The sequence below is a fragment of the Asterias rubens genome, chromosome 5, assembly GCF_902459465.1.
Source record: "Asterias rubens chromosome 5, eAstRub1.3, whole genome shotgun sequence".
In the NCBI taxonomy this organism is placed as follows: domain Eukaryota; kingdom Metazoa; phylum Echinodermata; class Asteroidea; order Forcipulatida; family Asteriidae; genus Asterias; species Asterias rubens.
The window spans coordinates 16734566-16753373 of NC_047066.1; the positions used below are offsets into that span (position 1 = coordinate 16734566).

At 40.0% G+C, this 18808-nt stretch overlaps 1 protein-coding gene across 1 annotated transcript; it reads right to left on the reverse strand.

Moving 5' to 3' along the window:
• Positions 1-3631: 3631 nt before the first annotated feature.
• Positions 3632-14554, reverse strand: LOC117290926 (protein unc-119 homolog B-like). The gene is made up of 5 exons (XM_033772499.1): positions 13996-14554; positions 10579-10692; positions 10246-10357; positions 7775-7947; positions 3632-4131 (listed from the first exon to the last, which is right to left on the reverse strand). Exons 1-5 carry the CDS (start codon positions 14186-14188, stop codon positions 4010-4012), a joined length of 714 nt encoding a protein of 237 aa, XP_033628390.1. The 5' UTR covers positions 14189-14554; the 3' UTR covers positions 3632-4009.
• Between the last annotated feature and the right edge of the window lie 4254 nt (positions 14555-18808).

Here is an 18808-nt window from a genome sequence, read left to right on the forward strand (position 1 = left end):
AAATAAAAGTATATTTGAGCTAATGAAGCATTGATAGTAGTGTTTTTGTTTGTTTCTCTGTCTGTTTTAGTCTATGAAATGGACATGCCTTAGATCGGTCGAGTTGGTCTTTGAAAATCGTTTGTAACCGTTTGTTATAAAATGCATATGGGTAGAAATATGTTGTAAAAGTAGAATACAATGATCCACACAAACATGCCTCGAAATTGCACGGTTTTTCTTTTACCTCGTTGACTAACACGCAATTTTGAGGCAAACTTGTGTGGATCATTGTATTCTACTTTTAAAACATCTTTCCAACCATATTCATTTTATAAAAAACGGTTACAAACGCTTTTTATAGACCAACTCGTCCGATCCAAGACAACGTGTTCCTTTAATGGAGTGACTAAAGAGATACAAGTCTGGAACTCTAATAATACTGAAATGGACCATGCACTGATGTCATTCCACTACCATCTTAGATGATGGAACATGTTTAATAATAATTACAATAATAGTTGTGGCTTCTTATATAGTGCACATGTCCGTCACCCAGTGACGCTCCTGGCGCTGTAGCACTCAGTATAGGGTTGTCGATTATAGAGGCATTGGAACATCTATATGCAGCACTGCAAAACCATATTGATCCAGCACTGAGCGAATGATGTCCCTTGTACAGCATAGGAAAATACTACACACATTGTATCAGTTTGCTACTCAAGAATCACCATCTACACTCACATTGGCATTCAGTGTACACAAAATAAGTTGAGTTAACACATGTTGCTATGCAAAACTGCTGGCCGAAATTTCCCTGCAGCACTTTATCATCCCTGGATGACTTCTTAAAAACCACTTATCATTTTGAGCAGTCTGAACTTAGGGGTGTTGGAATAAGTGTGTAACTGCATTTAAATTGCCCCTTGTGTCATGGCCTTTGTAGGTATGTGATACCATTTCACAGATTTAATCACCGTAATTGGCCTTGGTTGGCTCGCCATCAATGTATAATCTTATAGAGCATGTGTATGTATCATTAGAAGTAAGTTTAAATACAATGAAACCTTTTAAAGCTTTTGAGGACTGTGACTCTGTAACTTTGTTTTTATTGGATGTAAACATTCACCTGTGTGTATCAAGCATTTTCCTTTTGCTAGACTACACATGGAGGGCTGTTCTTACTGGAACTCTTACCTAGCAACAAAGACTTTTAAACAGACAAGGCTACTTCGTAATAGCACACTGCAGTTTACCAAAGACATTGCTTACAATGTATTTGGTTTTGTCACCTGGATGTGTTAAACAAAGACAGTTAACAATCAATGTTCACAATTTATGCATTCAGAAACTTGAGTTGTGTGCTCAGAAAACAGGATATATCAACATGACATGTAATAAATCACAAGCCAACCAAATTAAATCAAATTGACAAAGAGCCTATTTTTCAAAAGATAACTGATTTGAAAGAGATACAGAAATTGTTTGTTGGGCTAATTCAATGCAAAAATCTGCAGGATTTAGACTTCTCTTCAGCTTGCCATTCAGGATCCAAATGGGAAATATATATACAATACATCTTTGTAAAAACTTCTCAATCAACAACCCAACAGGGACACTGTAAACTACAGGGATATCCTTTCTCTACGTTACAATTATTGTAAGTTACATACATGTACAAGTTAATTCCAATGTGTACAGGGCTGAGTAATCCATACAGCAAAGATTGTAATTGTTCAATTTAGAATTCTACAAATCAATAAAATATCTTGCACGCCAAATCATTTAAAATAAAAGTACAAATTAAAAGTAAATTATAAAATTAGGACCCAAATATACAGATGACATCAAACTATGAGGAAACAGTTGAAGACAAACAATAGAGGAAAACAATAACCCAAAATATCTTTTAAATCTATATATGTAATTAATCCTGCAAGGAATTTGTCTCAGCGGAAAAAACAGTTAATGTTGAATACTGCAACATGTTCACTAAAAATGATAATTGGCACATTGTAACAAGACAAAGTGAACCAAATTTGCTGAACAGAGTGTGTGCACTGACATACATGTTCCTATAATAATGACTAGTGCAGGTAAATCCCAACCAAAATGTAATGGTTATTGCATGGAGGGGGGACTTTTGTCAAACATTTGATGGTTCTATGTGTGGACCAAATCAAAACTGTGCAAGAACAGGGAAAAAGGGTCTAGACTAAGCCTGACATTCCTGGAACAACTCCAGAATGACAAAGCCATTTTGTTTTCACAAACTCAAACAAGTTTCCTTTTCTAGTGCTTATAACCCTCACATTTTGTTTTAATATTTTCTTAGAGTAACAAGTACATGTAGGTAGGAATTTACCTGCAACTCTTGTTAGTGATTTAAATGCATGGACTAACCATTTTTCTTAAAAAAGATCAACAAACCTAAGTCCAATTGCTTTATCAATACAGCTTGCATGTACCATACCAAAAATAAACATATCGATGTACTTTTTTCTTAATTTTGGGTCTGAAACTCAAAAACTTTAAATGGAACATTCTCCTAATGGATCATTTCATTGACTGTTGTGGTTCAATTAATAATAATTGTTATTTATTAAGGTGCTTACAAACTACATGTACATGTAAGTATCAAAACATCTAATGCTCTAAGCTGTTCAAAACTAACAAATAAAACAACAAACAAGGTAAGGCCATGTAAACCATTTCCGCATCAGTGCCAAAACCAGTTCTTAGAATACCTTCCTCTTTGATTAAAGCCATTATAGTTATTGAGCAAATATGTTCTTTGTACATATCTTGAGAACGACACGCTATGTGTTAATTATCACTTCAAAATCTTAACGAAAATATCTGAAGTTTAAGAAAGATGACCCTTTGTGCATCTAAAACCATTAAATTAAAAAAATTAGTTAAAGGAACATAACAGAATTGGATTTTCTAACTAAACAGTTCCTGGCAGTGTAAGCACTTAATGTAATCCAACTGACAAACCTGTAGAGGTTCGAGATCGATCGGCCATCTGGGTCACGAGAATAGTGAAAAAAACGATTACAAATTTTTCATTGCATCGATGCCAAAATAAAAATGAATAAAACGCTCACTGAGCGATAAACTCCAAATGCGAAGTTAGATTATTTATTTCTCATCACATATGACATTTCAGACAGAAATATTTCAAGGGATGTTTTCTACTATCATCATCGTTAGACCGTGTAAGTTTTATGTAAATCTGTGATCTTCACAATTTTCATTTCATACCAATTCTGTAACATTCCTTTAACTTTTGATCAGCTATTTCATGCAATAACTGTTTCCCTTTCAGGCACTGGGCACCTTTGGTAATTGTCAAAGACCAGTATTCTCACTTAGTTCTCACTTGGTGTATCTCAACATGTGCATAAAATAACAAACCTGTAAAAATTTGAACTCAATTGGTCGACGAAGTTGCAAGAGAATAATGGAAGAAAAACCACCCTTGTCGTACGAAGTTATGAGCTTTCAGATGCTTGAATTCGAAGCAAATTCAAATATTGTAGAGAACCATTACTTCTTTCTCAAAAACTACGTTACTTCAGAGGGAGCCGTTTCTCAAAATGTTTTATACTACAGCTCTCCATTGCTTGTTCAAGTAAGTTTTGATAGATGTTAACCAAGTTTTAAAGTTGTTATGCTAAAAATGTATTTTGAGTAACTACCAATAATTTCCAATGCCTTTAAACTTCCCACGCAGATTAAAACAGCTTTCTAAGCATATCCAGTCAAGAGGAACAGTCCTTGTTATTTTAAATGACTGTAATTTTTAAAGAATAATACTTTTTTGAAATTCTACAACATGAGAATCTGAATTTGAGTCGTGACAACTGAAGTGATGAATAAACTTACACAATCTAAAACTAATATTCCTCCCAAATTTCCTGCTAGATGTGTGGTTGTTGTGATCCATGTGGAGTTACTGTTTAATGCACAATGGAATGAATGGGGATGTATAAGAGTTACAAGGGTTAGCTACATTTTGTCTTTATCACATTGCTCCAATGCCTCCATTGTATGCATAATCTGCCTTGTTGTGCATAATCAGATTGTTGTCAACAAAATAGAAGCTGTCCGATTTGGTATCAAAAGGTTGGTCCACCATTTCTTGAACTAAAAGGGGAAAAACAAATTGCATCAAAATATATTATATCAACCATTAACCATAGAAATCACTGGCTCCCTATCTCTCAATGAATCATCTTCAAGCTGATGCTCAATGTCCATAAAGCACTAAACGGCAAGGCTACCCACTAAATCTCAGAACTACTTCAAGTTTACACTCGACTAGGTCTTTTTCTTCAGCTCTGCCATGCATCTGGAACTCTCTACCACATAACCTAGGATCTTGTCATTGTACCACAACATTCAAATTTCTTCTAAAAACTTATCTTATGTCACAGGTTTTCAAAGACTACTTTTGTTTGTCTGTTTTCTATTGTTTGTTTGACCAATATTTACTATGCCTTGAACACCCATCAGGGTGGGTTTGCTGCTGTTTTTTATTTCTCAAATTTATAGTGCCTTTTGCATAATTAACTAGAATCTCTCTTTTAACGATTTTGTATTTTTAATGCCCACTAGTGCTTTCATAGTTTTAACTGCTTGTATAGTTCTATATTTTTATACTATATGCCATGTTTTAATAATGTCCATCTGTAATGTCCCTTTTTGTCTCTTCGTAAATTGTGGCATCAGGAGATTAACTCGATAGTAATTTTGTTTACTTTTTAAAAATCCTTCAGGGGTGCTGCTTTTTTTGTTATTGTATTGTATGTTCTTGTTTTTGTTTTCTTCTGTTCTTATTGTCTGTGCTTGAATTGTTGCCTGTGAAATTAATAAATGAAATGAATGAATGAAATGAGAAGAACACACACTAAATGGTACACTTCTTGCATCATTGAGAAGAGCGAGGAGTTTCAGATGCCTTTTGCAGTCAGTTTCATCGACTTCAGTAAGGCGTTTGACAGTACACATTATGGGGAATACTCCTTTGTTATGGCATTCCGGAAAGGATATTTAAAGCAAGAGGAAACATCTATGACAACTCCTACTGCTGTGTTTGGACTGAAGACGGTCTCAGTGACTAGTTCCAGGTACTAATTGGTGTGCGCCAAGGCTGTTATCCTGTCTCCTATTCTATTCATCATCATGTCGAGCGCCATCCAGAAGCTCGAGCCTGCCCAGTGATTTTTCTCCAGATGTTCCGGTCCAGCATGCAGGAGCGAAGTTCCTCAGCGCTGGTCAAGCCGGTGTCTCGTTTTAGTGTGTCTACAAAGGAGAGACATCTTCTCCCACGCGAGGCCTTGCCTTGGGTTGGCTCCCATAGGATGGGTGGGCTCCCATAGGATGGTTGGGCAAGCGGCAAGCTCCGAGTGGCGGACACAGTGCCCAGCGAGCTTGAGGCGGCGTTCACAGATCTTCTCTGTGGCCTTTGGCCAGCCAGCATACAGGTTGGAGTTTCTCATGTGGTCCTGCCAGGGGATGTTTAGGGCCATAGGCAGCATCCTGGTGTAGCAACCATCCAGAGACTTCTCCATACTGGTGGTGAGGGTCCAGGTCTCAGCTCCGTATAGTAGCACTGACTCCACTGTTGCGACAAATAGTGATCTTTTCAGCCGGGCACTCAGCGTTGATGACCACACCTTTTTCATGCTGTGAAGCACGGACCACGCCTGTCATTTTCGAATCTTCAGGTCTTTTTCACTGGAGTTGATCCAGAATCCAAGGTATTTGAAGTCAGATTCAAAACGAAGAGTTGTGCCATCCCTTGTGTGGACAGGAGGGTCACTGATGTTGTAAGCTGTGGCCATTGATTGGGTTCTGAAGAAAGCTACGAAGGATCATGGAATTGTTTGGACTGGAGGAGCCAAAATGTCTGACCTTGATTTTGCTGACGTTATCGCAGCAATGTCCGACAGTACCCAGGGTCTCCAGACAGTAATGGACTTCATCAGTGATGCCTCAGCTAGACTGGGTCTTATGATCAGCAGAAAGAAAACGAAAATCATGCTTTCAGGTGATCACCAGATAACACCTGACATCTTCATTGGGCAAGATAAATTTGATGTACACGTAGTGGATGACTTTACCTACCTGGGAAGTTCCATCAACAGCCAGGGATCAATATATCATAAAATTATCTGCAGAATAGGTAAAGCCTCTGCAGCCTTCAACCATCCCTGCCGGGAAGAAGAGGCAGACCTAAAATGAACTGGCACCAGACCATCCCGCGGGAACTTCATAGAGACAATAAAGGCTGGAGTGACGTCAGGTCACTGACTGCTGAGCGATCTGCCTCATGCGTCGGACGACGCAGGAGCCTCTAAGTCTAAGTAAGTATCTTTGACAACCAAAGACATTGCACCAGTTGATGTGGTAAGTGATCTTCTAACAACTGAAGATCATGTAAAGCAGTATGTGATGAACAACTAAAGAAAGTGTTGGTTTTAGTGATGCCCTAAAAAAAATTGCTCAAAACTTTCACTGATCTAACTAAGGATTAGTTGGCACTTCTCTCGTGGCAACACGGCTGTTGATTTGTCTCCGTGTTTTCAGTCATGTTTTGTCTTTATTTTACCCTACAATCATGTCTGAAAGTGCCTTTTAAGAATGGTTGCAGTTTTTGTCGTTTTCCTGGCTATGTCTTGGTGTACTAGTCAAGTGTATGACCCATCCCGGGAACCTATAAGGTGAACCACCGCCATTGCTAACAAACAGTCGAGACTTCCTTATGAGCCGTCGTGCTTTCTGTTCAGAGCCCTACTATGTCATCCCTGAAGTCTGTTCAAAACAACCAAGAATTAGTTAATGAGGAAGAAAAGGTGGCGTCAGACAACAACTCAAAAAAGGCAATTGCAGAACTCCATTACCAGCCATAATTCAGGGTAATGTATACTATGTACAAAGTATCAGACATAAGACATGAACTGATGGCTTGCACGAAATACCTTTCTTGAAGACAGTGGACACTATTGGTAATTGTCAAAGACCAGTCTTCTCATTTGGTGTATCTCAACATATACATGAAATAACAAACCTTTGAAAATTTGAGCTCAATCGGTCGTCGAAGTTGAGAGATAATAATGAAAGAAAAAAAACCTTGTCACACGAAGTTGTGTGCTTTTAGATGGTTGATTTTGAGACCTCAAATTCTAAACTTGAGGTCTCGAAATCAAATTCGTGGAAAAATACTTCTCTCTCGAAAACTATGTCACTTCAGAGGGAGCAGTTTCTCACCATGTTTTATACCACCAACCTCTCCCCATTAATCATTACCAAGTAAAGTTTTATGCTAATAATTATTTTAAGTAATTACCAATAGTGTCCACTGCCTTTAATATAGAAATTCAAGCATAACGGAAACATGGCTGACGCAAAATGATCCAGATTCTGCTTGACATAGAGGGTTTTACACTAATTTGGAGCGACCAATCGTCAAACTCAGGAAAAATCAACAAAAAAATTGCCACCCATCACATGTAACTGTTAAGGAAAACTATGCACAAAAGATATTTTTCCACTGTACATTGTACACATTACATTGTACACTGTACCAAGGATGTGCATGAAAAATGTTGCCAATTTTCAAATAGTGTTGATGACTTCTGTGTGACTACTTAGGTTTATGAATTGGGAGAAAACTGCAAAGTCATCTCTATTACATGTCAGCTTGACAAATTGCAAGATGAGAGTCTGGGAATACTGATTTTGGAACATAACTTGACTTAATAAAAGTGAACAATTATATACTTACTCTCTTCTTGCGTAAGCTTTGGGAACTCGTATATATGTTCGCAAGTGTTTTTGCTATTAGGAATGCAAAATCCAAAGTTAAAGTCAAAAGTCTTCAAGCAACGCTCTTTGAAGTAGTGTCTCTCAATCATTCGAAAGTTTTTAACTGGCTTGTCACCTACAACAAATTCAACCCTACAAAAGAAAAACATAGCACTAGATTAGATTCCTTTATATAACACCAACGCAGATCCTTGCCATTTGATTGGAGGATTGTCCGTCACGTGATAGCAAATAAAAGTACCATTGCACGCTGAGTCACTCACCGTGCTTTTTCGTTCCATCCGAAAAGTACCAGTGCACGCTGGCACGCTGCCAGTGTGCAATAGTACTTTTCGGATGGAACGAAAAAGCTGAATAAAAACATCACTGCGTGCGCGTGTCTTTGGTAACGCAGCAGTGTTACTGCAAGGCATATTAGTAAAATTACTAGCATTCGGCTTCTACAATTAAAAAATGTAGCCTACGCTATGTTTGTTTTGAAAGTTGTATCTTTCAATCAAAATGACAAAGATCTACTTGGATGTTATATAAAACAAATAATGAATGTTTTTCATTCGTGCAATGGTGCGAATATGTTCATTCGTTGAAAGCTGGAATATTCCATTCAACTCGGCTCCGCCTCGTTGAATAGAACATTCCATCTTTCAACTCATGAACATATTCGCACCATTGCACTCATAAACATTCATTATGTGTATAATAATTAACAGAAGAATACAAACCTGTACAAATGTTATTACATGTTTAGCCAGATTGTCATCATTGCCCACTGACGGCAGTTTATAGTGAACAGTGCACCAACGAATGATTATGAGTGCAATTGTAATAATAATAATAATAATAATAATAATAAAAATAAAAGTACTACGAAAGACACCCGGGATCTAGGGCTACGGGACGTACATGTAGCCTGACTCAAGGAGTTACCGGCACAAATGAAAAGATTATCTTTCTTTTACATGCTGTGATTACATGATATAATAATAATAACAATAACGCTCCCCATAGAAAACTATAATCGCAAGGTGTACATAAAATGATAATGCACAACAAACAACTAAATTTCATCAGAAAAGCTACATTATACACGATGTTTGAAAAAAAATGTGAACAGAAAAAAGCTGAACAGGGAAGAGATGTGTTTTTAGAAGATTCTTAAATTTAAATGAGTAATGCACATATTAATTGTAGTCTCTGCCCTAGGGGATCCCGGCCCAGGCATGCCTGGCATTATTTCAAGCCTCCACACAACCCATTGCCTGTGTGGGATCACCTATATTTAGTAAGCAGACGGGGCCAGAGCTCCAAAAAGGGGAGGTTCTAGCATATTTTAAGAAGCTGTATCTCGAAAATAAATGGAGTATGGATTTAGTTTTTTGTGTTTGTTCATTTTAGCCATAGTGGAACAGTTAGACAAAGTTTCATCTAAATCTGAGCTGATTTGACAACTGCTTAATTTCAACCCATACGCTTGTACAGTAAATATTTCGGGAAGGGGGTCTCTGGCAGACCTAATAATGCAGCAGACAACTTGTCTGGTGTTTGATATTATTTACTTAGTATCATGTTAATGATCATTTCCACTTGGTTTCATGTGGTACTTACAATGTTTGATTCAGCCCATTATTTTGCCTCTTGTTAGGGGGGGGGGGGGGGGGGGGGGGGGCGGCAGACATCCATATCTGACTATGTCAGGTTATCCACTAAATGTTCCTGTACTCAAATATTGGAACCTCGTTCTCTGTGGTTGCAGCTCTAGTTGTTTTTGTACCATGGAGATCTGCCATGGTTTTCTATTTTCCATTTTTTAAATTTTTTTAATAGTCGTCTGCATAAGTCCTGCCAGATGTCTATTTAACAAGCACATGTTGCAGAGGCAGAATGCGCGTCTATCTTTTCCATCATTTTTGGAGGCAATTTTGTTTTTCGGTTGTTTAAGAGATCTCGTCGTTCCATTTTTTATTTCCCAGAATGCCTTGCTCGGCCATTAGTTTGTCAGGAGGGTATCAATACAGCGCTGCCAATGGTAGCGAGAAGTCTGGTAGCAAGGACGATTAGTACCGGTAAGTTTGGGGTTGGGGGAAACAAATTTGTGCAGCTCCACAAAGTCCCCGCTATTGTCCTTGTAGGGCGAGGAGGCAATTTGTACAACCTCAGCAAAGACCCCACTTATGTCCCGGCTAGTGGGGCACGGTGCCTTGCACATCCCCCGTCTATGTCCTGACAAATTCTGAAAAAGTCCTGAATCCCCCAGGGCAGAGACTACAACTGATAAGTGCTCAGAAAGAGGCACCTAAAAAGAATTTATAACATTCTCATAAACGTCTTGTTGGTTATTGAGGCTTTGCCATGTTTATACTGACTACCTGTGCTGGATACACATGTACAGCGAACCCTTGTTTTTAGACTAGCAAGTATGTAAACACTTACGTTGCCCCGATGGTCTTTAACTTGAGGAACTGAGGTGTGAACTGGTATCGTACAAACCTCCCAGCGTTAGGATCAACGTCATCAGAATCTGGTTCAACATCATCATCCTCATCTATTTTAATAGAAAAACAAAGAAAATCACAAACTTTACAATAATGACTTTGAAGTTCAATTTAAACCGTCTTTCACAGTATATTGCACTAATGTTTTAAAAATTATGTTATCTGCATTTTCAAGAAAAGTTAGGTTCTCAGCTTCATGTAGCCCTATCAGTGGCCCTAATTTCAGTGTCAATACATGCAGCAATCCAAAGCGAATACAGCTTAAACTTACCTGATGATGGTGGTTTGGCTATCTCAAAGAGAACTGTTGCTGTATCCATATCTCTTATTTTGAAGCGTGTGAAGTCTATGTTGTAAATATTAGCATCTGGATCACATAAATAATCTGTAAACAACAATCCAATAAAAACTCAATTATAATCAAATTTGAGAGTCATGGGCTAACTTGTGTAGACAGAAAGACACATGGTGGCCACCAGTGCAGACATACAAACAATTACTGCAAAGTATCTGATGACCATACAACCCTATTTACTGCATAGTTCAGCTTAGTTTCAACAGCAACATTTCAGGGAGCTCATATAATTTGGGTAATTTTTTTAAAAACCCTTTTTCTTGTTTCTTATTTCTTTTTTAGGCCATTTTTTATCGGGTTTTCACTCAGACCCTACTTGCACTGTATCAGACCCGCTACAGGATATTTTTTCCAAGGGGTGCTGGATCTTCCAGAGAACCGGTGATCGCGGTCAAATCCAAGGTCAAAGTGAAGGTCAAAAGGTTACTAAACCTAAACAGGCGCAATAGGATGATTATGCAGGAATACTTATGCGCAATTTGACGATCGTGAAAGATTTAATTGTTTGCGAAAATTGGTCCATTCATCATCACGTGCCGGGTGCTAATTTGGATATTTACCAAGCGCACACGAGAGTAATTACGCACATGGTTTTTGTGCATGACAAGTACAATAGTGCCCGGGCAGCCCGGGAGCTATTCTACTTGTCAAGTGCTTGGTTCTGTTGTACACACGCAAGAACATATATCTAGAGACATTCACTGAACAAGCTTATGATTCATTTTATTTCATAGTCGTCATTTTCCCTTGCTCCAGACAAATGAATATGTATGAAGTAAAGTAAAACAAATATAACATTGTTTATTTCGGGTGACTAGGTCCCTCGGCTTTGCAACAGGAACTAGTTTGTCAACTTCCAATACCTAGAGAGCTAATATCGACTAGTCACCCTCAAACCATGTTAATTTGTATTTTAGAACACATGTTGTAACTTCAGTTACTTCCAAAAAAAGTTTAAGTCAAAAGGGGGGCTACAACCAATGTCGTCGGTCACTTTGGAATACTGGACATTCAGCTCCTTGCAAACTCCGCACCTTGCAAACGCGGCACCCAATCTGCACTAAGAATGTCGGCACCATGCAAACTCCGCACCAGCTTCATTTTGACCAACAAAATCTTTTAGTTCCAAGCAATATATGTCCCTGGCTTTTGTTTTGTTTAGTTTGTATCTATGTGTTTTTATGCCGACTAGCCTAAATAATAATAATAATAAACTTGGCACCAAGCAATATCACTCAAAGAGTCAAGTGGTTTAAATAAAGTAACGTATACGTATACAAGAAAACTATGGTTTGTAAATGGTATTAGTAAATAAATCACTATTTATGGTAGCTGTAAGACTTATAACCGCCCGAACTTTCAACCAAAATGACGTCGGAGAGTTGTTTTTCCCGAAACATTTTTACCGTCCGCAAAAAGAAGGGCCGTGGGCCCACTGAATTGCATTGGATGTATTGGGCTTTGGAAATGTTAACAAGCATTTGGTAGACGGTGAATGGATTACAGTGGATTTTTGCTTTTTTTTAAGTTGCCAAATGGCGGCCATCGGCCATGTGGACTTTGCTTAACGGCCCCCGCGACAGGGGTGCGTTTTGGCGTTTGTAATAGCCAGTAACTGTTTCAGTTGAGTTGCCCATTGGTTAAGCACTGGCCAATAAATGAAACGGTTATTGGTTACGACCGCCAAAACGCACCCCTGATAAAGCAGGAACCACATGCTGGTAGACTAGACTGCGCACCCCATGGCATGTTCTGTTAATATGGTCGCTTCCAAGTTCTATTTTCTGGCATTTTTACAAAATAATTATATATTCTAATAATATTCGTTATCAAATAATAAACCACAAGGGAAACTGACTGGGTACATTTTTTAAATGATTTAGGATTGAACAAAGAAAAATTGACTAGAGCGGGATTTGAACCAACGACCTCCGGTTTAACGTGCCGGCGCTCTACCAACTGAGCTATCTAGCCCAATGTTGGTGGTCTCCCAATTTTGTCAATATCTTCGTTATATGCTATTACTAATAACTACTTGAGCTTTTCATGGCCATGTGGGACTGAACATTAACAACAGTATCATGTAGGCCTAACCACGCAGTGGTAAATTGATCAACTGGGTGCCAAGTTTGTATTTGTGCATGTGCTGAGTTTGCAAGGTGCCAAGTTGTAGGTACCGAGTTTGCAAGGTGCCGAAGTACCCTCACTTCGTACCCAAGTCACTTTGTCACATCAAATGAAAAAAGACCAATGAATGAACAGGCATGCATTCTCTGTCAATTTTGTTTTGAGGGTTGAATTGGCTACGAAGCAACTTGGGTACGAAGTGACCCAGGTAGAAAGCGACTCGCCGGGGACGAGTATAATAATTGATCATCCAGTACGTGCTAACCCACCAATCAGATGCTCGAACTGGAGGGTGGCATAAAATTAAAAACCTTTCTACTTCCAGTTTTTTTATTGCACAGTGCGTATTGTGAGTGTCAATGTGTCACGCTCCGTATACGGACAGTGCAAAATTACATTCTAAACTGTGCGTGCATGATGTTTGTCGCGAAGACACGCTCTGAAATTTTAAACTTTGCGCGTTGCACATGAGACTGGACATGCTGGAAGATAAATTTGTTATAACACGCGTCTGAGTCCCATATATCCAACTCTGCCTTAGGCCTCGTTGGATATGGGACGCAGAAGGGCTTTATTTTTCCATATTCCGCTCGCGCTTGTGTGATAACTTAATCTTTTATATAATATATTATCTTCAAGTACGCACTAATCCTCCAATCAGATTGGCAGAATGGAGTGGTGATAAAAACCTATATTGCACGGCTATTGTAATATCACTACCATGCGTATTGTGTGGGAAAAGTTTCCGTATGGCGCCACCACTTTTTCATTCGATATCAAACAATATAGTATCTAATTTACCTCAATGAGATATCCCTTTTTGTAAAAATCAGTGAAAAAGTGGTGGCGCCATACGGAAAGTTATCCATTGTGTGTTCTATGTCACTTCGCCAAGTTTGCTTGAAAGAAGATAAATACATTTTCGGCCTCGTTGGATATGGGACGCAGAAGCGCTATATTTTTCCGTATTCTACTCGCGCTTGTGTGTAAGTAACTTATAATATAGCGCTAAGTAAAACTAGCCAGTCAGTCAGCATTTAAAACTTAACAACTGAGATTACAGTTATCCTCTTGTAACTTGAATTATTACTTGTTAGTTAGTTGTGTTTTTGTAGTTGTATGAACTATGATCATGATGTAGCATATATGATTGTAATGTAGGCCTAACCATCATGACCATACTACCTCCATGATGATGTAACTCACTTTCTGAACATTTCACGAGCTTAAGTACGTCATCTGGAGAAATGGAATCCTTTTGAAGCAGCTCTTCTTCTGAGATTTCTCCACCTGTGGTGGTTGCCTTCTTAGCCTTCGCTTGTCGATGAAGAAAACCACCACCTTTCTTTTTACCCGCACTCCCGCCGCTAGCAGGCGGCATATCTTGAGCGCTACTCATGATGCAAGTGTGTGGTGCTGTCAACGCTGTTAAAATGTTGTCTCTTCCAGCAGAGCAGATGACAAAGAAACGAACACTTTTTTTCAACAAACACGCCAATTACAAACTGTTTTAAGCGTGAAATAAAACTGGTGTTAATGTTCGGTTAAATTCGTTTGAATTCACACAAGAAGTCACCAGCATTGACATAACCAACATTTACTGGTTTGTAGACCTCTCTCCGCCGGACTCCTCCTCCTCTTTACCTACCTAGGTAGCTATCGGTGTTTTGCGTGTGTTTTAATAATTCTACAGAGGGCGAGCTGGCTTGCTACTGCTGCTGATGATGAGACCCGGCGGGCAGGCTGCGCTGAAATGTGAAGCGTGTTTTTGCGTGCTTGATTTTACGTTGGTACTCGTCCATGTACAATGATGGTTTTGCAAGGAAGCAGGTACCAGTTAAAACGATCCTGATTTGATGAAGCGGTAGTGGTTTGGGCAGGTTATCATGGCGACGGTGTACACTATTATTAGTATTTATTATGGACCGATGACACAAGCATTGTATTGCATGCAGAATACATGCATGACACGCAGCACCCCGCGGGTCATTAGGTTGGCCGCCGTACGCGTTTCAAAATGGAATTTTTTGGCTGTCATTTATAGTTATAAAACAAACACTTGTTTAAAGTGTTCAACCGCCACTTGGAAAGGCCTAAACTAAGGGGGTTCCTTCCTCCCCAATTGTGTAGAGTGTACAAAATGATGGGAGGGGGGGGGGGCGAAAATTTAGAGAGACGCCGTCGCTCGCTAGTGGACAGTTTTTTCAAAACATGAATAATCGTGTAGTAATACCACAAACATAAAGGTTATTTATGTCTGTGAGTTATTCTTATACTAAATAGTAGTACAAGGAAAGATTGTGTTGGGGCGTTTTTACATGCTGCGCGCTAGGCCCGGGCCTATTGGGTAGAAGTAAGTTGGCCTGCCCCTGCACTTTACAAGTGTACACACGATAAATTTTGACTTGTGTGGATGTGCATTATACAATTGCACGCTGTGACGGAGTAAATAGGTTTAATAAAGCAGACGAACAGTTCAAATAAGAAGCGGTAGCCGCATGCTGATCGAGGCCCAACGATCTGTAAGGGAAGCACTCGGAAGTTGTCTCCTGCTACTGCGCTCTATGTCTCTCCTGTCCCAACAAGGAGGCAGAGTATCACCACCCAAACCAATGACTTATGTGTCAGAACTCCACCATGAAGTTGAGAGACCTCTCCACATTGACATGTCATGGCAGCTTTTGACTCGGTGGATTACGATGCTCTTTGGAAGGCCCTTGTCATGCGACCGGTGTCCCACCAATAGACCGTATTGAATATGACGTCACCGCTCAAATGACTGCCCTACAAGATGGCGTCTGCGAGCGTGTGTGGGGGTGTGTGTGTGTGCGTGAATGTGTCGTAGAAATCAAACCAGGAACATTGCGTGCTGCATGTTTCTTTGACGGTTTGACCTACAAGATGGTGACTTTCAAAGCAGCAAAGTGGTTATTCAATACAGTCTATACTGCTTCAGTTGATTCAGGACCTGCACGTGGGCAGTGCATCCATCACTGTACAAATCGGAAGTGACGTTGAATTCCAACCCCATACCACCTCAGCTGTCCGTCAGGGCTGCATCCTTGCCCCAACATTATTCTGCTGCGCCATCGACTGGATCCTATGGTCGAGGACACATCCTTCACAAATCTGGACTATGCTGACGACGCTACACTGTTCCTAGGAGAGCTCGCCCAGTGGCCAGTCTCACTCCAAAGATTCGTTCGAGGAAGAAGCTTGGATGATGGGGATGTGCACAAAACCATGGATCCAGAACTGTACCAGCCTCGGCCCAACACCCGCTTCAGTCACCGTTGAGGGTATTACTCTGGTGAAACTACACAGAAGTTCAGGTATCTCAGCTGTGACATCCATTCCTCAGGCTACTCCTCCCCTGAAATTCTCTGACGTCTTGGGCTTGCCTCATCCACCTTTGGCCAATTAGATCGTGTCTGGGGGAAGAAACGCCTCAAGCTTGACAACCAAGCTGTTGGTATTGTGACCTGTGTCCTCTCTGTGACAGAGAGTGTCCTACTCTATGGCTCGGGAACATGGACAATCCGAGCGGACGAGGAAGGCTCCAAGCCTTCAGCCTAAAGGTGTCAACGACACATTCTTGGCGTCCGGTGGTCCGATTTCATCACTAAATCACTAATGCAACAATCTCGGAGACCACCGGCATTGAGGTCATCTGCGTGACAATCTCCCAGAGACGTCATTCCCTCTTTGGCCATGTCAGACGGTTCCCAGAGGATACACCTGCCCATGTGGCCCTCTAGCCAAGCTGAACGTTGAAGTATGGGGAGGATCCCACCCCTGCCCATCAGCCTGGAAGAGGCCAAAAGGCCAACCTCGCAGCACCTGGGTGTGCCAACTGGAAGCGGACTTCGAGTCCCGGGCTGGGCAGCTCTGGCAATCCGCATAAGAACGCATTGGGCAGCTATACGTCCCGATGATGGATTAGAAGAATGATGACGAGGATGATGATGATAATGATGCTAAAGGCCGAGTCACATTGCAGCGATAACGATCACGACAAATTTTGAGATATCGTAGGTGTATCGTTGGAAATGTAATACTAACTAAAACAACTGTTAGGACATAAATAAGTGAATTGTTAGATACCGTTAAACTAAATCAAAACCACCCAAAAAAATCCAAATTAGTTTTTGTTTTTTCTTCTTCTTTTTTGCCATTGTCCCTTTGTAAAAGCAGTGCCGGTTCGTGACTCGTTCATCCCCTTCTTGCTGTGTGAACTGGTTATCAAAAAGCTCCACGGCCTTAAGAAGCATGCAGACCAACCTGATCTTTAAAAAATATCAAGTCAGGATACAACCGCCGTCAAAATCTAGCAGATGGAAAATTACAGACTACAGAACAACTGACTGATTTTATGTCAAAATAAAAGTGTTGCTGACTCACTGCCTCTACGATACAACAAGACCAATGCCGACCAAGCAGTTGTTTCTACTTTGAAATGGTTGCAGACGTAGACGGTGGGATTTCTCAAAAGAGCCCTAGATAAGGTTTTAGGGGCATTGGGGGGAAAAGCGGGAAAGCAGACTTTTTAATACATTTCAGGTGTGCTGATTCCTTTTGCCGAAATTTTTTGACCATCAATTTGCATATCAAATTAGGCTCGAATGGCCAATTTTTGACCTTTATTTAACCATTTTAAGCAACCTTCTGTTACATGACAAGTAAAAATCATCAAGTGGTGCATCTGTACCTAGCTGTTAAAGGTCACAGAATAGGATTTAAACATTTCTAAAGCAATAAGTGGTAATTAATACTCTTAAATATGCAAGTTGGCCGCCACTACAAAAACACTTACTTCTCTTCCAGAGCTCCGTAGCTGTGGTTGTGGTTTTTTGTCTACTCGCAGTATCCTAAGTTGCCCGAAAGAGTGCCCCTTATGGATTAACCTCTGACATTAAGAGGACGGGAAATGACAATAATGACTGATTGAAATTAAAGTTTTCTGTGAAGTTGTATTGTTTTTACATATGTTTTTAGAGGGGGCGCATGTAGAGACACCCGAGAGTTCAGGTACCTGCAGCAGCTTCCGTTTAGTATCCAGAAGTTTGAGAAACACACTTTAAAGTACTGGTTAGATTATAATGGAAGACAGGGCATATCAGGTTTTATGCCCCAACATTTGAATCAGAGAGTAAAAACCGGTTCATACTTCATGTGAATGCAAATGCGATATTGATGTTAACGTCACAAGGTTGATGCGAACAACTCGCATTAAGCCCGGTTCATACTTCATGCGAATGCGAATGCGAAGCGAATTTGACGTGAATTTGACGTCACAACCCTCCTTTCGCAGCGATATTCGCAAGTGAGTTTGACGTCACAAATTGGCAACGAAAAAATCGCAGCAGTTCAACTATGCATAGTTGAACTGCTGCGATTTTTTCGTTGCAAATTTGTGACGTCAACATTCGTATCGCATTTGCACTCGCAGGAAGTATGAACCAAGCTGAAGTTGACTTTTGTTCAACTCTGCGAAATATTTGATGAGAAAACGGCCCTGTGAGGTAAAACTTCGCAGGAAGTATCGCATTCATAGGAAGCATGAACCGGGTGTTGCGGGCTAGGCAACGTAATTTATTCATGTGTGACGTCAGAAGCGTAGATTTTTCTTGGTCAAATGAGGGCGCTGTTTTGCATCTTTCGCCAGGATCGATCATAACATGCGTCACTATAGTCAGTCATACTTTCGCCAATATTTTGTTGATTTTGGATGCGTCCAATGTTGTGAGTACAAAACAAGTTCAATCAAGTTTAAGATTATAAGTTTAAGTATATAACTCTGCATCAGGGATTGTTGATAATAAGCGGGTAATCAGTGTAAAATTTTGATTGTAAAAGTGGTTGATTTTCTAAGCATGTCGTCAGTTAGATTCACGTGGGTTGCATAGTACATGTACATGTATTGTGTACGTTGGGGTATTGTGGCATACAGAACACTGTAGTGTGTGTGGATAAAGGTTAAAGGTCAACGTTGGGATAAAGTTTTGAGATTAAGTTAAGT